This window comes from Marmota flaviventris, chromosome 1 (assembly GCF_047511675.1).
Source record: "Marmota flaviventris isolate mMarFla1 chromosome 1, mMarFla1.hap1, whole genome shotgun sequence".
In the NCBI taxonomy this organism is placed as follows: Eukaryota; Metazoa; Chordata; class Mammalia; order Rodentia; family Sciuridae; genus Marmota; species Marmota flaviventris.
The window spans coordinates 113,577,245-113,598,430 of NC_092498.1; the positions used below are offsets into that span (position 1 = coordinate 113,577,245).

The 21,186-nt window shown below is 58.8% G+C and overlaps 1 protein-coding gene across 5 annotated transcripts in view; it reads right to left on the reverse strand.

The window, feature by feature from the left end:
- The window catches only part of Emid1 (EMI domain containing 1), a 41,506-nt gene extending 20,864 nt beyond the window's left edge, over positions 1-20,642 (reverse strand). For 2 of the 5 annotated variants that reach the window (XR_011708236.1, XM_027956037.2), the window contains exons 1-9: positions 20,485-20,642; positions 13,050-13,163; positions 12,601-12,704; positions 4,140-4,223; positions 3,124-3,185; positions 1,559-1,679; positions 1,235-1,285; positions 1,064-1,153; positions 376-522 (exon numbers count right to left, since the gene is read on the reverse strand). Coding sequence is in view for 4 of the 5 variants with exons in the window: in XM_027956037.2 (XP_027811838.2) it covers positions 376-522; positions 1,064-1,153; positions 1,235-1,285; positions 1,559-1,679; positions 3,124-3,185; positions 4,140-4,223; positions 12,601-12,704; positions 13,050-13,163; positions 20,485-20,585 (874 nt within the window). In the remaining variant the exon portion in view is untranslated. Of the gene's footprint in view, positions 1-375; positions 523-1,063; positions 1,154-1,234; positions 1,286-1,558; positions 1,680-3,123; positions 3,186-4,139; positions 4,224-12,600; positions 12,705-13,049; positions 13,164-14,648; positions 14,776-20,484 lie in introns of those variants that run through there. The other 3 variants (XM_071614897.1, XM_027956038.2, XM_071614892.1) reach the window with 2 other exon arrangements.
- Positions 20,643-21,186: the final 544 nt, after the last annotated feature.

Genomic DNA, 21,186 nt, shown 5'->3' on the forward strand with positions numbered 1-21,186 from the left:
AAGCTGCGGCCTCTCCCAGCACCGGGCCAGAACCGTGGCCTTGGGAGTCTCAGAGCTCTCTTCCTGCTGTTGGGCCTTGGACTTCCTGTTGCTCTGGAGGGCTGGATTCTGGCCAGCTCCAAGGCTCGGGAAGGGCCTGCTGCCTGGTGGCCCTGCACCTAGATCTGAAGTCATTCCCCCCATGTCCCAGCTGTGTGTTCATAGCATGTGACCTCCTTTCTCTGGCCCTCAGGGTCCCTCATCTGTGACCAGATGGGGACCATTGGGGACCTGCAGACACCTGGCACAGGCAAGGTGTAAGTAGCGGGCACCACGGCAATAGTCATTCAGCCTCGTCACCCCCACGTCAACCTACCCAGACCCCGGGGGACTCACCATGCTGGGAGATCCTGGCCTGGGATGGCCCAACAGGGGCTGGGGGTCCCGGGGGACCAGGGGGCCCTGGTGGTCCTGGAGGTCCCCTCTCTCCAGGGATTCCCACAGCTCCAGCCCGGCCAGGGCTCCCTGGGGGGCCCTGGGGACCTGCAATGACATGGCAGGGGTTGGTAGGTGGACAGTAGGCAGGGGGAGTGGTCTCAAGAGCGGCAGGTTGGCAGCCCGGGCAGCTGGCACAGCAGGGCTTGGAGCCCGAGGTCTGCCCTCCCTGGCTCTCTGTTAGGGGCATGGACATAGCACTCTGCATCCCCTGCAGAATGACCTGGGTTTCCCTAGGGACCCTGGTCACGGGGTGGGGACTAGTATTTCTCCTCTGTCTGGCCCCTTCTCCCACTGGTCTGGGGGCTCCCGGAGGGCAGGGACTGGGCTAACCTCACCTGGTGCCCAGCTCAGACCCTGGTGAGTGCAAGTACCACAGAACATCAGCAGAGTAGCCAAGACTGGGCTTCAGAGGGCCAGGCGTGAGCCACACTGTCCCTGGAGGGCTGGTGGGTGGACAGCCAATCCATAGAAGGGACCAGGCCACCCTGGCTGAGTCAGAGCCAGGCAAGAAGGCCCAGCCTGGGTCCACCCAGCCCGAGGGATGGTCAAGAACGCAGGGGACTTTGGTGGCATGGTGGGTGCTTACCTGGTGGGCCTCTCATCCCTGTGGGGCCCTGGCTGCCAGCATCTCCTTTGGGACCGGTAGGCCCAGGCAGCCCCCGAGGACCCCCTAGGTCTGGGGAGTAAAGAACATTAGGTTGGCAGCTCTACTTGCTCTTGGCCCTCACTGTGGCCCTGAGCCCCCGGCAGCACCTACCATCTTGAGGGAGTGGCAGGGCCCTCCTGCTCTCTCTGGTTCCAGGTAGCCCTGGTGTGAGAGGGGAAGGCAGGGGTCAGTGGCCCTGCTGGATGGGGGGGAAGGACAGTCATCCAGAGTCCCAGTCACCATCTCCATCCAGGCAGGATCTGTTGGGGGACTCTCAGCTTCCTAGGACGCCAGAGCTTAGGAGCCCCTGAGACCACCCCCAGGGTCTAGTGGGCTAAGGTCCACCACAGGTCACGTAGGGCACAGCAAGGGTGCGACCAGAACCTCACCCTCTGATTCCCACACAGGCGTGCATTCCCTGCCTGATCCACTCACCCTGCAGGCCTCCATCTCCAGGGCTGCCCTGGGCAGCTGGGGAGCCCCAGAGTGGAGAAGGGTCCTCAGGGGTAGCTGGTGTTGAGGGCTCCGCCCGCCCTGGTACAGTCAGCCCAGCCACCTGTGGAGAGGGAAGATAGGATGGGGGGGACTTCAGGGACTCTCCAGGCACAGACTAGCGGAGGGGCCCTGTGGGGTGCGGAGACCCCGGCTCCTAGGGGCCCAGAGCTTCATGACAAGCGTCTGTGTTTAAAGTGTACGATTCACAACATGCACGGCAGAAAAGTCATCACACATCGTCACTGCCACCCAAGTGGGGCTCTGTGCTTGTGGTGCTTGCTGACCAAGCAGTTTTTTCTATGCTAATCTCCATACATAATATGACGCTTGTCACATCTGCTGAAACTGCACAGGGGTTTGAAGAGTTTTGCTTTTTTTTTGGTACTGGAGACTGAGCCCAGGGCTTTGGGTGTGCTAAGCACTGTCTCTACCATCAGGAGTTTTGCTAAATCTGCAGAGAAGTTTGGAAGGGTCTGACATAAAATAACAAATCCACTTTGGGGACCAGGGTGAAGACAACTCTGGAACATCACTGGTACCCTGAGCCACTGACTGGGGGACTATGTGGGGCTGTCCTCATAGCAGCTACTGTAATTATGCAGCTACTCCTTCTGGCCCCTGTTTTTCTAATTTCCCAACTGTACGGAAACATGTTCACATCTGATCATCTCCACAAGATGAAGCTCCAGAGGAGGGAACAGTAGAGCAAAGAATATACAAGGTATACACACGTCTACTATGTATGTCCAGAAAATCTGGAAGGAGCCGGCACCGTGGCACAGCCTGTAACTCCAGCCACTCGGGAGGCTGAGTTAGGAGGATCACAAGTCCAAGGCTAGCCTCAGCAACTTAGCAAGATCCTGACTCAAAAGAAAAAATAAAAAGGGCTGGGGACATGGCTCAGTGGTGAATCGTCCCTGGGTTAAATTCTCCATCACCGCCCCCCCCAAAAAAAACTGGAAAGAAAAATGATTAAAAAGTGTCAATATATACTGTAGTCCTGACGATTCAGGGAGCTGGGCATAAGAACGAGGCTGAGTCATTAAAAAAAAAAAAAAGGCCCACATTTCTGAGTCTTTCTTTAGAATCTTTGTTTCCTATTCTAAGATTTTAAAAGACTTTTAATCTCAAAATAATGAGATGTGTAGTAGGTGTTTTGCTTTTGAAGTTGGAGGATGGGATCGTGGGGGTGGTAAAGGAGGTGGTGGGCAAGGAGGGAATCCTGCAGCCCACCCAGTGTCTGCGCTTATCTGGTGGGCACTGGGCAGCCTGGGGGGAGCCTCACGACTTCCTGGAGGAAGAGAGGGTTTCCTGGGGACAGCACCCAGCACAGGCGAGGAGCTGGGGGGAACCAATGGCCGGCTGTGGCAGGGACCGGAGACTGCTGCCTGGTCTGTGGGGAGCCCTGTGGAAAGGTCAGAGCTGCAGGCTGGACATGGGGGTACAGGAAGGGCCAGGGGCCAGGGGCCTTCGGGCTGGGGGTCAGCTGGGAGCTGCTCACCCACCTTGGCCTCCAGCACCTTCAGCCTCGCGGTCAGCTCGGACACTCTGCTGCAGTTGAGACAACCTGTGAGGGGGAGGAGGCTGGGACTGGGTCCTGGGGTCCCAGGTTCTCCCGCTTTAAGAACCCTGAGCCCCCGGGACAAAGGAGGGAGGAGACAGACCCCAACCCAGGAGGAATTCTGGTGGGGGGAAAGGGTTACAGAATCTCCCCAGGCCCAGGACAGGATGGACCACCCCCAAGGGATTCCTTCAACTCTGGAGCCTCCAAAGTGGACCTGTTTCTCCCAGGGCAGGGTCGGACGCCTGGTCCTGGCAGCCTCCCGTGTCCAAAATGACCCTTTTCCCAGAAGCCAGGGCGGGAAATGTGTTGTTTCTTGCTGGGTGGGGCTGGGACATGGACCTGCCAGCTTTGGGGACCGAGCATCACAGTCTAGACAGGGCTGGCCCCAGAGGCACCACCCTCTGACCCTCTCACAGAACCAGTCCAGTTCCTCCAGACCCCTTAGCAAGACACCGAAGTTACTCCCAACAGCTGTGGCCACATCTGGAGGTTTGCAAGTTCTGCTCCTTCAGAGGAGCCCAGAGAGGTGCAGCCAGCGCCCAACAAGCACAGCACAGCGGTCCCGCCCAGTGCAGCCCCCTGGTGGCTGCAGGACGTGGGGCAGGACAGGGCTGGTCTCTCTGGTCTGTTTCCCGCTCTTTAAAATGGGACGACAAGCTCTTGGGAGTGGGTGTGCACAGCTGTGGGGTTTAAACGAGTTGGTGACAGAAAGCACTGGCTCAGGGACTTGCTCATTGAAGATGGTCAGAAAAGAAGAGGAGACTGGGGGCCTGGACCTGCATCCACAGGAGCCCAGGGGTCACGGTCTCAGGGTGCCTGGGCTCCCTCCTCTTCCCCTTGAGGCTCTTTCTAGCCTGCCCTTGACCCTCTACTACGGGACAGCCGGCTTTTAGGGCAATTGCCACACTGCCCTGGCTTCCCTCTCGGCCTCACCCCCGTGGCCGCCCCAGAACCCACCTGCGAAGGCTGCGGGCTGAAGCGCCATCCGCCGCACGGTGCTGCCCGCCCACGTGGGCTCCCTGAAGCCAGAGGTGCCTGCAACTGAGGAACGGGGGGGGGGACCCCGTTGGTCTGTGCCATCCTTGCCTTGGCACATGCCCCTGCCCACCACCGTATCCCAGCAGAGATTCCCACTCCCTGAGAGATAGAGAGGCCCAGGGAGGTGGAGCTATTCCCCGGGTGACACAGCCCAGCTGGAACTGACCGACCACTTGATGGGCTGGTGAGAGGAGCTGGCAGTGGGGTGAGGATGAGGCTGGGCTTCCCCAGCAACCTCAGGGGGCTACAAGGGTTAAGAGTTTAGAAGTTATGGAGACAGGCGCGGTGACACACGGTAGTCCCAGCAGCTGGGGAGGCTGAGGCAGGAGGATGGAGAGTTCAAGGCCAGCCTCAGCAACTTACCAAGGCCCTGTCTCAAAATAGAAAATAAAGGGGGCTGGGGATGTGGCTCAGTGGTTGCAGGCCCCTAGGTTCAATCCTCGGTACCAAAAAAAAAAGGGGGGGTGATAGGGAGTTGGAGTTATCAAAGCTTGGGTTCCTGCCCCACCGCTTACTGACCTGTGTGACATCCTCTCTGGACCTGCCTTTCCCATCTGTAAAATGGGACCCTAAGCCCTCTGTCCCTCCCAGTCTGGTGTGAGGCCTTGACGCTCAGTAAACTGGGCTGTGACCGTCGCTCTCTCGCCCTGGCCCTCATAGTAAGAAGGCTGAAGGAGATCCAACTCTGGCTTCAAATGAAAACCAGAGGTCGGCTGGCTCTGGTTCCAGGAGCCCACCCCTGCGGCACTGGCTGGCCTGGCTTTGGGGGCTTGGTTTTCAGCATAGCTGGAGGGATGGGCTGGCCAAGCCAGGGGTGAAGGGCACAGCTGGAGGGCCCTCTATGGAGCAGTGGCGAGAGCCCCCCCTGCCCGGGGGCCTGCCTTTTAAGGCTATGCAGTGTTGTTGGGGGGGTGTGCAGGGGGGACAGGACCCAAATAAGGCGCGGGCCTGGCAGCTGAGACCTGGGCTGTGGGTTGAGGCAGGAGCAAGAGGCGCCGGGAACTGGAACCAGACGGGTCCCTCTGGCCAGCCCCCAGTGGGGAGGCTGCCAGCCTTGCTCTGGGTCCCACCATGAGGCCCTCACTCAGGCTGAGCCGCTTCCCTCAGCACACTGTCCCCAAGGGCCTAGAGCTTGCCTGGGTGCAGGGGCAAATCTCCCCAGTCCTACCAGCCCAGGACAGGGACAGGGACTGGGGGCCCTCTGGGCAGGGGAGTGCCCTGGTGCTAGGTGCTTCATACCCCAGCCCGATCTTGGTTAGCACGTACTCCCAATCAGCTCTGGTACTTCTAAGCACTTCCAGTATATATATCTGGCTATTTTATTTTTTTGCAAACGTCCTGGGGCCATATAGTCTTCACAGATGGAGAGGCTGTACATGCAACAGATGAATGGGTGTCTGAGGCTCTTCTTTTTCGATTGAAGGGGCACTCGACCACTGAGGCACATCCCCAGCCTTTTTTTTTTTTTGTATTTTATTTAGAGACAGGGTCTCACTGAGTTACTTAGGGCCTCGATAAGTTGCTGAGGCTGGTTTTGAACTCACGATCCTCCTGCCTCAGCCACCCCAGCCGCTGGGATGACAGGCGTGCGCCACCGCACCTGGCTAGAGACTCCTCCTCTCTTTTCCCTTAGAAGGAAACCAAGGCTGAGAAACGAAGTGGCTCTCTCATTCCCCTGCAGTTCTCCAGCCTGGATCCGAACCCAGGTAGGTCTGACTCCAGGGCCTGACTTCTTTTTTCAGGGGGACCCCTAGGCAGTGTCCAGCAAGAGTTCTGATGCCTGAGAGAAACAGTCTTGCCAAGCCTGCTTCACCCCTTCTGCTCCCAGGTAAAGATGCAAAATACGGGGCTGGGGTTGTGGCTCAGCGGTAGAACCGCACCTAGCACGTGCGAGGCCCTGGGTTCGATCCTCGGCACCACATAAAAATAAATAAATAAAATAAAGGTATTGTGTCCTACTACAACTAAAAGATAAATATTTTAAAAAGATGCAAAATACCATCTTATTACTCTTTGCAGAAACTTGACCCAAAGCAGCTGCCGTCCGCCTGGCCCTGAGCAAGCATGAGTGTTCTCTATAATGAAGCCTTGGCTCTTCTGGCCCTCTCCACTTCCCTGCTAGTGTCCCCCACCCCCCACCCCCCACAGCGCTTTCCACATGTCATTGACTGGACCAGTTTCCCAGCTGATCGCCAATCGTCTGCCCCTCTGGCCAGAACACCATCCCCACCAAGGCAGGGACCTGGTCTGTCCTGGGTCCAGTGCCTGGCACTCAGCAGGACCTCAAGGGCCTCAGGAGACTTCTGTTGATTAATGCATGGAGCAAGGGCTGAAAAACAATTTCAAGGGAGCCAACGAAAAGGAGGCACACGATGTGGACAGAGACACAGCTGCCTGGACAGGAGTATAAATGTCCTCAGGTCACGGGACGGTGTCCCACCCTCCTGTTATTTGTCGGCGGACTTATGGCTGGAAATACTTTTTCAACCAATTTTGTTTTGGGACATTTCTCCAAGAGTCAGAGAGAACTAGAAAAACGAACAGAAAGACAGCGGTACCAGCAGGGCCCACAGACGGGGCTCCTCTGTGACTTTCAACTAGAAAAGAAGGTGCGGGGCTGGGGACACAGCTCAGCGCCAGGAAGTTCAACCAGCACGCCCCGAGGTCCTAGGGCGGTAAAGAAGAGCAAACCAAACCCGGGAAATGTTCATTCTGGATTCAGGATTTCTAAAAATTAACCCCAAAGACCCCCCAGTTCTGATAAACACACAGAAGCACTTTAGAAGATGTATCAGGTTGTCAAAGGGGCTTCGGCACAGAAATTCCAGGAAGGAAGCAACTGTGGGTTGGGGCATGGCCTTCTGAGGACAAGAGGGCCACACCCCTCCTGGGTGTTTGGCCAGGGACCCTGAGGCAGGCCTAGGTGGGCAGACAGCCCCTCATCCAGGCCTGGGGTCCTTCTCAGTCCTTCCTGGTCATCCCAGGAGGACCCTGAAGGTTGGTCCCAGAGCCACAGACCTGAGCTCCACTCCAGAGCGCGTCCCACCCCTTGGGAGGTCCCATCTGCCACCCCCTACGCTCCCGTGTACACTGTGCCCTTCCCCAGTTCCTACACTGGTGGTCCCGTGTCACTCCTCCAGGAAGCCCTCCTGGTCGCTCCAGGGCACTCACCAGTACCAAAGCACCCACTGAAGTGCCGGCACTCCCTGCCTTGACCTCCACAAGGCCTGTGCCCTCTGCAGCTTCTAATCTGGCCCCCTGGCTGGAACACTGAGGTCCCCAGACAACCCCTCGTCCTTCCACCCAGTGCCAAGGCTATGTCCCTTCTCATGGGATCCTCATGACACCCTGTGATACAGGTGAGAACGGTGAGGCCCCGGGGGAGGCTGCTGGCCCTCCACGCAGCAGGACGAGGACGGCTGGGATTCCAAGCCGGCCCCAAATTGGAAATGGGCGTGTGAGAACCTTGGGGGTCCCTAGACTTTGCCCCTGTGACTTTCTCCCCAGGAGAGGATTCAGGGGAGGGGCTCCCTCATTCTCCTCTGACCCCCACCCCCAGGTCTGCACAGTTCAGTGGCCACAGGTCACAGGGATGCAGCCCCCCCAGGTCTGTGGGAATTCACTTTGCAAATGTAAATATTTGCTCCCTGCCAGCTGGTGGCCGAAAAGAGGAGTCAGGGTCAGAGCCGGAGCAGGAGGTCCAGGAACCCTCCGGCCAGACCAGGGGGCCTCTGGGAAGGCCTGGCTCCCTCTTCGGGGTGGGTGAAGTTTCCATTCAGTCTGCGGGTGCTCACTTTGCTATGTTCTGGTACCGGAGATGAAGGGCCCTTAACCACCGAGCCCCAGCCCCAGCCTTGACTGTATTTTATTTACAGACAGGGCCTCGATAAGCTGCTGAGGCTGGCCTTGAACTTTTGGTCCTCCTGCCTCAGCCTCCTGAGCTGCTGGGGTGATAGGTGTATGCCACGGCACCTGTCTGTGGATACTCATTTTATGCCACGTCCACAGCTGACTGGGGGTTAGACCAGCGTGGGCAGAGGGTCAGACGGAGGTGGGGTGGAGCTGAGTTGTGATGGGGAAGCGGAGAGCAGTCGCCCCGACTGATTGATGGGCAGGATGGGCCGTTGGGGAGGCAGGGAGGCCGAGTCTTCCAGAAGGAATGGGGGTGCATGAAGTGGTTAGCCCTCAGGTTCTGAGTCTGCAGAGAAAACACAGCCTGGCTCTGCCCCTGCCCCTGGCTGGGAGGTCCCCAGTCCCAGAGGCCAGAGGGCCCCCAGAAGGAGGATGGGACCTCCCTCACTTTTGCTCTGAGGCTTGAGACCGTGCGATCTTAGGCAAATGTCCCTTCTCTGGTTCCCCATGGTGGAGGCCGTGAGGGACACGGGGCATGTAGGCTGCGGACCACGGGACGGGGAAGCAGAGCAGCTCAGCTCCAGGGTCCCATCGGAGGGGAGGGTGAGTCCCCAGCCTCTCCATCCTTCTATCTGGGAGATGCTGGGCGGAGACTGGCTTCTGTCAGTGTCACAGCACCCCAGGTTGTCTGAACAGACCCCCGGGTGTCCTCAGGGAAACAGCCCAGCTGGAGCCCTGCTGGCTGGCCTTGAACCCAGCTCCTGGGCTCACAGCTGCTGCCCTGGGCACAGCCTTCCCTTCTCAGAGCCTCACTTTTACACCTGGGCCTTCTGTGCCATGACAGGATGGCACAATGGAGGTGAGTAAGCACTCAAGTGCCTGTCACCGGCCCTTGTCATTAGTAATTGTAGGAGCCCGTCAGAGTCCTGGGGAGAAATCTGGCCACAATGCTCACTTGCTGTGTGACCTTATGTGAGGCCAGCACCCTCTCTGAGTCTCATTTTAATCATCTGGAAGATGGGGCTGCTAGGCAAGAGAGTGCCCAGAGGCAGGGTGACATGGGAGAGGTTGCAGCAGCCCCACCCTCAGCAGAGTCCTGGGCCCAGGTCCAGGGAAGGTGACAGTTGGGCTCTGCCTTCAAGAAAGGCATGTGTCTGCCCCGCCCCGCTTTACGGTACACTCTGGCCTTGGCCCTTTCTCTTCCATGGTTTCCATGAATAGGCCAGGTCCCTCCCAGTCCCACGCCCCCTCCTGAGGCCTGGAGGAATGAATGGTCAGCGTCTCCATCCTGCCTCTTGCGTTCTGGGTGACCCCAGGTCAGTTCCTTCACTTCTTTGAGTCTCAGGTTCCCTACCTGTAATAGGGGGCCTGCCCCATCCTCACGGACATCATGACCCTCAAAGGAGACACCATCACTCACTGTCAGAGTGCCCCTCCCGTCCTGCAGATGAGAGGGGGCTAAGTGCGGGGGAAGTGCTTCCTGGAACCCGCCAGCCTCACAGTCTGGAGACATGAGGCATGTCTGCTGAGCCTCCATGGGAGGCAGGGCCATCTGCCAGGTCACCACAGAATCCCTAGCACTGGGGTCAGAAGGAGAAAGGAGGACATTTATGGGTCACCTACTGGATGCCAGGCATGACTGCCCATTTCTCAATTCCAGGTGACTTACAGATGAAGCCAAGGTTCAGAGAGGTAAGTGAGATGCCTCAGGTCACACAGCACCATGCAACACAATGCAGATACAGGGCTGGCTTCTGGAATGACACGTGTGTTTCCCCTCCTTTGTGGCCCATCCCAGGTGTCCCTGGACCCTGTAGCCCCTGGTGACGCAGATCTGTGGTTCCAGGGTCAGGTCACAGCAATAAGTAGGCCACAAGGGCAGCCACCAGCAGGAAAGGAGCTGGGAGAGTCCAGCTCGGATCCAGGTGCAGCAGAGCCTGGGATGGGCCAGCAATGTCCCCATGCTTCCCCACCACCCCAGGGCTTCATGAGACTACTCTTCTAGAATATTCAGGCCTAGGCACCCCCTGGCCGGCTTCCCTTTCCTTAGCTCCAACCTGCGGGTGAGGAGAGGCCCCGCCCATCCTGTCAATCATCAAGCAGAGGCCCCGCCCATCCGGTCAATCATCGTGCACCTCCTGGGGGCGGGGCATCTTCACTGCCTCATTCCATCCCAGCAACTCCCTGGGAAGCAGACACCGGCATCCAACCCCACTTCACAGGTGAGGGTGCCGAGGCTCGGGTGGGGGACCCCAGGCTGCTGCTAGTGCACACTGCGGCCTGGGGACCTTCCAGGAAGGCACCCCTCCCTCTGAGTGGGCATGGAGGAATGTCCCGATGCTCTTGCACAGCTGCACCAGGATGAGTGGGGAGTCCCCCGCCCAAGGCCACTCAGCTGGCGTGTGGCAGAGCTGGCCTGGCCCGCAAAACCCTGGATGATCCTGTCCCTTGGCTTGGGCCTGAGGCCCTGCAGAAGCAATGGTAGACATCAGGGGTGGCCTGGCCCCAGGGCAGCCCTGGCCCCGGGACACATGGTATCCAGCAGCTGGAGTCAAGGGCACTGACTTTGCCCCCACCTGCCCTCTGCCTTCCAGGAAGGCCCCGGAGACTAGGAAGGTTTGCCCTTGGGAAAGGAGCCAGGGACAAAGTGGCCTTTGTCTGGGGCAGATTCTGCCCCGGTGCAGGCCCTCCAGCGGGGCCTCCTCTCCACACCTGGGGAGTTCACCCATAGCTCCCCTGTGGCCTTCTGAGCAGCTGCCAACCCTGGCTGGTCCTTTGTCCCTTGGGCCCTCTGCCTTCCCCTCTTTCTCCCACTGGGATGGGCCACAAAGGAGGGGAAACACACGTGTCATTCCAGAAGCCTGCCCCTGGCCTCCCACACTAGCACACGACTGGGGCTCCCTCTTCCTCTGGCCACCCTGTTCTTCCCCAACTCCCTAGGGACTCCCGTCACCCCAAAACCACCAAACCGCCTCCCTTCTCCACTCCTCCCTGTCCTCTAGTACCGAGGACTGAACCCAGGGACACTCGAGCACTGAGCTACATCTCCAGCCCTTTTTATTTTGTGACAGGGCCTCCCTAAATTGCTGAGGCTGGCCTTGAACTTTCGATCCTCCTGCTGCAGCCTCCTGAGCTGCTGGGATTACAGGCCTGCATCACCACACCAGGCCCTGGCCCGCTTCTTGGAGAGTTCTGTCCCCACCTCACTCCTGTGCAACTCTGGGCTCTCAACTCCGCCTCTCTGGGCCTCAGTCACCCCATTTGTGAACTGGGCTACCCTCGTAGCAGCACAGATGAGCAACAGCACATGGGCCCCATGCTCCCTCGACTCAGGGACCATACTCCACATGTCTCTGCTTCTTGAATCGGGACACATCCTGCAACTGACGGCCACATTCCTGTGCTGCTAGGGCCCTGGATGACCTTCCCTCGAGGTGCCTATGGACCGGGTCCTTGGGTTGGCCCAAGGCCAGTCCATCCCTTTTCGGGCTGTGCTTGGGAGCTCGGCTCTTGGTGCCCCCGACATCTGCTGCTTGTGGGTCAGCCAGGCAGCAAAAGCTCCCCAGGGGGCAGTGTGTGTGGTCATTTTCCAGGACAGAGCTGGCCCCAAGCTACCAACCTGCACTCAGACAGGGTGGGGGGGAGGGGCTCCTCTGCACAGGACACACTCGCACCCAGGGGCCATCCCGAGTCTCTGAGGGAGTGCGGCAGGTGGGCAGGGTCTGAATCCCAACCCTGACACATGGGGACTGAGTGTCGAGCACCTTCCCGAGCCGTCTCTTCTCTGCAGGGCGGGGTCAGCATCCCTCCCTCTCTGACCCACTGACTAGAGTGACCCTCTGCTTCCAGGTGAAGCTCGTTCCCATGTCCTGGGAAATATCTGGATGGGCTTCCCCCAGTGCTAGCATCTGGATCTGGCGTGTCCTCCAAAGTCCCAGGTGTTAAAGGCAAGTGGTGGACCTTGGAGAGGTGGAGCCTGATGTGAGGTCTTTTGGTTGCCGGTGTGTGCCCTTGAAAGGGACAGAGTGACCCTGACCCCTCCTTACTTTTATTTTTTTGTTTTCTGGCCATGAGGCATGCACCTGTCATGGTGGGCTACCTCACCAGAGGCCCAAAGCCACACAGGCCAACTGATCATGGACTGAATGTGAGGCAATAAAAACCTTTTTACTGTGTAAGTGGGTCATCTCAGATGCTTTCTTATAGTGCGGGAAAGCTGACTCATACACCAAGTTTGAGAGGAACACTTGGGATGATGTGACTTAAAATGTGAGTGACACAACATGTCATGAAATTTTTCCAGGGACCTTGAGCATCTTCCAAGAGGCAAGCAGTCACTGTGAGGGGTTCAGCAGGCCCAAATATGTCTGGGCAGTACCCCATCCAGAGCTCTGTGCAACAGGCTCTTCTGGGCATGGTGTCGTACGTGGGCGCTGTCTGACTTAGCAACTGTTTAATGCTCCCATGCACCCGGGGGACCTGCTTGGCCGCTGTCACAGGGCCTCAAGCAGCAGGCAGGCAGTCCTACCTTCCTCGCAGCTCACTCCCGAATGCCCAGGGCAGCATCTCCACTCGCGGGCAGTCACTGTCTTGTACATCACCTTGTATGTGGGCCTCACGACCGTTCTGTAGCTGAAAGAGTGTCCAGGTGGCCTGGTTCACAGGGGTCCCCCCACTGCCATTCCCACTGCCCTGAGACCCACAGGGACAAAACCAGATCCTCCAGACCCTCTGCCACCTCCAAGCCCCTTTGGAGTCTCTCCCCTGCGCCCAGGATTGAGCCCTTCCACTAAGCCCCACAGATAAGGGGGTCTGGGCAACAGGATGGAGGCCCCTGCAGGCGGGAAGGCAGGTGCATGGCGATCCTCCCCGAGGAAGCCCTCCAGGGTTTCCTCCTGGTGCTAGGCCACCTTTGCTCCCCCACCAGGCGTTGGCCCTCCGGGAGAGCCATCCACTCTTCCACGTGGCCTCTCTTACCTGCTCCCCGGGCAGCTCATGGGCCACGGGCAGTTCTGCAGCACTCGCTGAAGGTAGGTGCCATTTTGCACATGGCATGAGATGGTTCTTGTCACCACGTATGAGCACCAGTTCCTGAAAAAGACCCACAGGGAGGAAGCTCAAGTGCAGGGAGCACCCTGCCCAGGACTCCAGGAGGACGGACAGAGAGATCTGTGTCCTCTCCAGGGGCCCTGACTCCAGGCAGAGAGAACCCCAAGCTCAGTCCCCTGGGACCCTGCAACTGGGACAGGCTCAGGGTGGATCCCCAGGGGTGGCTCTGCTGGGGGTGCTCAGGAGCCTGGGGGAGCCAGGGGACAGCACATCCTCAGCTCTCCCTCCTCAGTCTCTCCCCCCAACCTCGGCCACCCTCTGCCACCGACACTTCCTGTCTCCCACTTGGGGCGGAAGCTTTTGAGACATACTTTGAAACCTGTGAGACCCTCACCTACTCACTAGGAGGAACATTTTCTGCCTGGGGTGAAGAGGGCGCGCTCTAGGGTCAGATGGACCTGAGTTCCAGCCGGGGACTGGGCCACCCAGAATGCTCTGGACGCCCCAGACCCCAGGGCCTCTGTCTTCCCATCTGTGAATGGCACTCAGAGGACAAGAATCTAAAATAACAAGGGGACAGCCTGGGGTGCGGCTCCTGGCACCCACTGACCACAGTCAACGGAGGCTGCTCTCAGTGTAGGAGGTGGATGGACAGACAGCTCTCCTTGCCCCCAGAGGAAGCAACTTGATAGGAGAGTGTAATTTTTCCCCTAACTTTATGCATATATATATTTATACATGTGCCTATAAATACAAATAACTGTGTGGCTCTTTCTCTTTTTCTCCTTCATTTATTTATTTTGGTACTGGGGACTGAATGCAGTGGGCTTTACCACTGAGCTACATCCCCCGGCCCTTTTTATTTTTTGAGACAAGGTCTTGCTAAGTTGTTGGACTCTAATTTGCGATCCTCCTGCCTCAGCCTCCTGAGTCACTAGGATGACAGGCATGTGCCACTGTGCCTGGCTTCCCTCTTACTTTAACGGAAGTTCAGTTGCTGAATGACTAATTCTTTTTTTTAAGAGACAGAGAGAGAAATTTTTAATATCTATTTTTTAGTTTTCGGTGGACACAACATGTTTATTTTATTTTTATGTGATGTTGAGGATTGAACCCAGCGCCCTGCACATGCCAGGTGAGCGCGTTACCGCTTGAGCCACATCCCCAGCCCATGACTAAATTTTTTGGCCTACGCTTGTTCCTGCTTCCCCCTGACAAGATGCTGGTTCTCAGGTCAGCACGCAGTGGCCTGGGGCTCTGTCACAGGGTATGGTTTTGTGTGTCTGGTGGTCTGGTAGCTATTTATAGCCTGTTTCCAGTTTTATGCCATTCCCAATGATGCGACACTAAGCACCTGTCACCTGGGCCATGGGACACCTTGCCGAAGGCCCTGTCAAGCTCCTGCCATTGCATGAGACAAACTGAACTGTCCCTTCTGCCAACTTTCCTGCCCCCAGGACTCTTCTTTCTTCTGAACTGATTCTAGTGTGGCCTGGAGGGGACCTCCCCAGGGTCCCCCAAACTAACTTGACTAAGTCCTGGTCCTGGCTAAGGGCTTTTTCTTTCATGGACTGCAGGGCTGACGGGGGGAGGGCTGGATGGCAGTGGTGTGGATGCCTCTGTGGTGGCCGGGACATTCCAGGTGCTCAGTAGCCCTCAGCCCTGCACGGGGTCACAGGTCCTGTGTTTTTCTGCAGGGGCTGAGAAGGAGGGAGGGTTTCAGGTGACCTTTCCCAGCGCGGGTCCCCCACTCCACCAGACTGCCCTTCGTGGCCTTGAATCCAGGGTCAGCAGGTTCCCAGGCTGAGGACTCCACAGCGCCATGGATCGTGGCTCTCAGAGATGGGGGGGGGGGCAGGGGAGCTGAGGCCTGGGGGAGACGAAGCCAGCCCGGGCCGTCCGCATTGCTGGGTTCAGAACTGGCTCCTCTGGCACCAGCTGGGATGGGGGCTGTTGTTTCCCCTCCCAGAGCTTTAGTTTCCCCTCTAAGATGGGGGGTGCCTTTCTGGCTCATCCCTGGAGGGCGGTGTAAGTACTCTCAGCATACAGTAAGTGCTTACTATGTGCAGTGCAATGTGCTTTTAGCACTTTAACATGCTGAGAAGTCAGTCCTCCAGGCTTGGAACACTGATTGTTCCTCCTGGCTGTCACACAGAGGGGACCTGAGGAGAACTGAAGCAGGGGACCGTCCTCTCACACCAGAAGAGGGGGACAGGCATGGATCGCCAGCTGAATTCAGCCCGACGGGGGTCCAAAAGGCTGTGGCATCCAGGGTGGGTGACATCAGGGCTGCTCAGGTGAGAGTGGAAAAAGACGGAGCTGACCCCACAGCTGGGCTTTGAAGGGAGGAGATGGCAGATGGAGAATCCGATGTCCCCCCACAAAGGCCTGATGGGAGGAGCCACGACAGGGTGGGCAGCAAGTCCCAAGAGCTGGAGAGTCGGGCAGCCACCGAGGTGCACGGCCAGGTTCCCATTCTGTGGTACTCCCCAGCCAGGCACGGGGACACACACCTGTAGTCCCAGCTCCTTCTCCGGAGGCTGAGGCAGAAGGGCCGCAGGAGCCCAGGTGTTGGGGACCATCCTAGGCAACACAGTGAGACCTGACCTCACGAGCTGGGTCCCCGCGGCTGTGGTTTTGAGCCTATGGGGTTCTGTTTGGAGGGTGGGGACATAAGAAAGTCTGGGAAATTGGTGAGAATTGCGGATCCTCCTCCCCAAGAGCAAAATACCTGGTGTACATGTTCAGAGGGAACGGAAAATCCCTGGGGCCTGTGTGACCACCCCAGGCTGGCCCAGGGCTGCAGGGGCGAAGGGGACAGGGAGGGAGGGAGCAACCTGGGCAGAGAAACTGGGAGCTCCAGATACAGGAGGGGGCTTCTGGGCATAGAGTGAAACTCCATGCCAGGTGCGCGTGCCACACACCCCCACAGGACCGTGTGCCTTCACCGGAGTACACACCCACGTGCCCACCCCTCACTCACACACAGACTGGAAAAGGCACCTCCAAACACTGATGACCTCTGTGGCCCACGTCCACAGGTACACGCAGAGCCGTGAGCCCACCCACGCATGCGCACATCCCCCAGTTCCCAGTCCCTGGACCAGGCGAGGGAGGGTGGGGCTGTGACTGCCCACAACTGCCCAGGCTGCCCTTTTATCCAAGGGGACCTAGACAGAACAATTCTTTTCTTCTTCCTTAACGAAAAGCTCCCATATGAAGGTCCTGGCCTGCTTCCCTGGTTTCTTTCCCACAAGCTGGACTTTGCTTGAATCCCCTGCTTAGGTGACAGGAAGGTGGTGGCTGGCTGGGGGACCTTTTATAACAGGAGGGAACACTGACGCCAGGTGGGGTTCAAGGTCAGCCAGTCGCCCCCTCCAACTGGGAGCCACCAATTACCACTCCCATCCCCAGCGGCCCCAGCACTAGCCCAAGCTCTCCATGGGGTCCTGCCGTAGGGTCCACTTTCCACGGCCACAGGAAGCTTTTTGTAAAACATACACCTAATGCTCCTGCTGATCGCCATCGCATCTGAAGGTCCACTGTGGCTCCCCATTGCCTTCTAAGCCCCCCTGTCCACCCTTCATCTTTCACACTCCTGTCGCCCCTCTAATCTTTTTTTTTTTTTGTACCAGGGATTGAACTCGGGGGCACCCAACCACGGAGCCCCATCCCCAGCCCTATTCGGTATTTTATTTAGAGACAGGGTCTCACTGAGTTGCTTAGAGCCTCGCTGTTGCTGAGGCTGGCCTTGAACTCACGATCCTCCTGCCTCAGCCTCCCAAGCCGCTGGGATGACAGGTGTGTGCCACCACACCCGGCTGGTACCTCTGGTCTTTGCAAATGGGGATCCTTCTGCCTGCAAACTCCTATTCATCCTCAGAACTCAGCCCAGAGGCCCAGGCTGGACTGTGTGTCTCCAATGGCCCCCCTGGCCACTCAAAGCAGCCCTTAGCTTTCCCTCTCTGGCTGGAAGGAGGGCATGGCCTGGGACCAGATGAGGACGTGGAACAGTGCAAGGTGCTCAGGACAGCAGCCGAACGACTGAACGACCCCGTCCTGAGGATTCCAGAAACGGGCATGGTACCTGGACACCTTGCTTCCGTCCCTGCTGACCCCAAGGGCTTCCTTTCCTGGGGTTGTGATCATAAGCTGTCAGGGCTGGGCGGTGAGGTAGGGCCAGGGCAGGGGCTGGGAGGGAGAGCAGGTCCCCCCTGGGCCTGCCATTTCTGCCCACTCAGCACCTCCTGGGCCCCTAGAGGCCGCTGGGAAGGGAGAAAACAGGCCAGACCAGCTCAGCCTGGCACTGGCCACCCCCTCGAGGGTCCCCCCCACACCCGCCCTCCACTCCCTGCCACGAGGGCCCCAGGGACTTTGTCTCCACGGGGCCCAGGACTGTGATCCGGAACAGTGATAGGGGCTAATTTCAGGAGGCAGCCAAGCGGGCCCAGGGCCAAGGGCCGTTATGAAAAGAGAGGAAAGGACGGAGACAGCGGGGGTGGGGTGGGGTGGGGTGACGAGAGCCAGAACCCCACACTGGGGGCCAAGTTCCAGTCCCAGCTCTGCTGCTTCTTCAGTTGGTGACCTTGGACGAGGTCCTGACCCTCTCTGACCTTGCTCTGTCCATCTGCAAATGGGGACAGCAGCCTGGCCCGCGGCAGGGGAGGGTTCACACTCAGCCCTGAGCTCAGCACCCGCCGCTATTGTTCATTCTTGTTCCTGGACTGTGCTGCCCCAGGCAGACCTGGGCCCATGCCCAGCAGCTGTGGTCCAGGGGCTTCCCCGGGGCTCAAGGACATGAGCACAGTACCTTTTTCACAAGGTTCTCCCCTTGACTATGGGGGAGATTGTTGGGCTCTGCCTTTCACACAGAGAAGGCACCTGCCCGGTTACCCATGCGGCCACAGGGCTGGGATCTGAGCCCCGGAGAGGAGCTGGGGATGATGGCCGATGCGATCCGATGCTCTTGACTCTCCCTGATACTAGGATTTGCCCAAAGGACCCAGGACTGCAGGGGTTAGAGTTGTGGGCCAGGACACTGGTGATAATGACAGTGACAACTTGAACTCTAGGCCCACAGTGCTGACAGAAGTAGTTCAATGAAACGGGGATTTGGCTGGGAGGGGCCCCAGAGGGGCAGGAAGAAGCCCCATCAAGGATGGGGGGCTGCAGAGGCGTCTGTGAACTAAGGCAGTTCTGCATAGCTCCTGGGCACCCTGGTCTGGGGGTCTCAAAGTCTCACCAAATTCCTGGGACCAGGGGCGGCCCCTTGGATGCCTTCCCAGCCTCCCCCTCCCCAGGCACAAAGCTTCTTTTCTGCCTTTGGTCCCTTGGCTGCCAAGGGGTGCTGGGGCCGCCTGGCTGGGGGTGGAAGGAGGGCAGATGGGGTGTGATACCCTCAGGCTGTCTCCAGTAATGCTGGGACCGGGCCACAAGGCAAGGCCCTGGCAGCCAAGGACCATGACTCCTCCAGCACCAGGTCTCTACTCTACCTAACGTTGGTGACAGCAGGAACCACTGTATGAGAGGCCCCCGCTGCTCCCACAAGGGATTGCTCACTCTCAGAACACACCCCAAGGCTGGGGCATGAGGAACAGAAAGGGAAACTGAGACCCAGACCATGAAGTGACCCATGTTTTGTCATGCAGGAGTGGGTGACAGCCAGGAATAAAACCCCTAACTCCTAACCATGCCCTATCCATTTTCCTAGTCCCCCAAGGTGACAAGCTCCCTCTCTCCCCCGGGAGGGCCTCTTTAGGCTTCTGTCTCCCTGTCTGAAAAACAGGAGCGAGAGCCCTGCCTGCAGGGTTACTATGACACTCAGGCCGCTGTGACAGCCTTCTGGGAACAGATGGGGTGATAGTCCTCAGCAACAACCAGATACCTGTCTAGACCACTGCTGTCCTGTTCCAAACCCAGGAAAACCTAGGGGTGAGAGCTCAGTCTGTAGGGCCCTGCGCTGGCCTGGCTGGAGGGGACTCTGGGCCTTCAGCTCCCTCAACCGTCATCCTGAGCCGGACACTGAGAATTCCAAGTTCATCAGCACTGTCATCTTAACATCTGGGACCCCGAGAGCTCACATCCCTGCTGGGCCTTGGCTTCCTCCTCTGTGAAACAGGGACCATACACAGTGTGTGTCCAGTGGCAGCTGGGAAGATCTGGGGGCAACAGAGACAGGCCAGGTGCCCCCACTGAGCCAGGCATGGTTAGCCCGTGGTGGGTGGTGGTTGTGACATGCTGACACATGCCTGTCCCTGTCTCAGACAACTGCTCTTCTGGTCTCTGAATGCCTGGGACTCCTCCATCCTCCAGGCCTGCCCATGTCACCTACTTGTGCTAGCCCAGCAGGAGCCTGCTGGCCCCTGACCACTGGGAAAGGGGAATTTCTGAAAAGAATTAAAGAATTGAGGCCATAGGGGTTGGGGGGCCGGGCTGGCCTTTGAATGGGATGAAAAGGCCTGGAGAGGCCTGGGTAGTCCACATTGTCTTCCTTGGACAACGGCAGCTGGCCCTCGAGAGGGGACCCGGGCAGGGGAAGGGGCTGCAGGCAGATCAGGGGCCGGGGAAGGTTCATTAAGGCCAAAAAGACAGCTTTGAATTGCCACTCTTCCATGAATAGCTCAGGAGCCTAGAAGATTATGTCAGTTCTCTGACCTCAGTTTGGTCATCTGTTGGATGGGGACAGTTTTCCCTAGCTTCCTCAGTCCCTGCAGGATTAATGATGACACTATATAAAGGGCCCCACAGTGCCAGATACACGGAGATAGTCCATAAAGCAGGCAGAAAGAATGTTCCTGGCTTTGGGGGGCCCTTGAAGAGCTGCAGGAAGACAGACTGCTCTGTCCTGTCTCTGTCCAAAATGCCAGGTCCCCAGGGAGCCTCTGACACTGACCCACTGGGCTGAAACTCCACCCTAGTCCTTCCTCTAAGGGAAATAAATATCCCGGCACTAAAAAAAGCCAGGAGCAGGAGAAGAGGGAAGGGGGTCCTGAAGGGTTGGCCAAGGTGGGGGTGTCCTGGCTCTTTCCCATGTGCCGGGGCTCCGGCGACACAAGTCCTGGGGAGCCTCTTCTCTATCCCTGCTCCCTTGACCTCTCCTGTCGGGCTCTTGGGCTGAAAGGGAGTGAATGAGGACACTGAGGGCTCCAGACACTTGGGAGCCCCGCACTCCTGGCAGCCTCGGTCAGAGAGCTCAGATAGCGGGGTGGCCCGGGTCCGTGCCCCCACTTCCCAGGCTGGCACTGAGGTGGGGAGCTCGGGGAGGGGGTCGCCTTCCGATCCGGAGATTGCACGGAAACGGGGATGTCCCCGCACTCCTGGCCCCCAAGCCGGGCTGGCAGTGCGCGGAGCGGGGAGCCCTTACCTGCGTCCAGAAAACGGGGCGCCCCCGACGCTCCACGCGGCGCCGCCTCCCGTGAGCAGGAGCCCGAGGCAGAGCAGCGCCCAGGCCCGCGGGCCGCCCATGCTGCGCCCGCCCGGCGCCCTCCGCGCGCGCTCCTCGCCGCCGCCCCCAGCCTGCGCCCCGGACGCGCCGAGCGGCTCCTAGCGCGGCGCGAGGGCGGCGCGCGCTCCCGGCCTCGCCCGCCCCTCGGCGCGGCCCCCCGCCCCCGGCACCGCCCTCGCCGCCAACCCGGAAGGAGCCCGGGGGGCCGGCGCCGCCTCCAGGAGGCCCGCCGGTGCCCACCTGAGCCCGCGCACAGCGCTTGGCACCGCGTGGCCCTTTGGGGGGCGGGGCGCTGTCGGGTTTACATTGGAAAACTGGGACCCGGCCACTGTCCCAGACGAGCCGGCACCCGAACCCACCGAGCCTGAGCTAAAGATGTTGGGGACTCATCCTTCTCCACAGCTTTGCGGAATGCAATTCCCGAAACCTAGGGACGCGCCTGTCCTTCCAACAAAGGGTCCCAAGCAGCCTATACCATTGCGTACTGGGCACCTTACCTCCACTTCCTCTCATCAGAGATTATGTTGAATCTTCAATTCACTCTGTGCGAGATGGGTGCAGTTGTCCCCATTTTACAGGTGAGAAAACCGAGATCCAGACATCCTTAGCCCACCCTTAGTT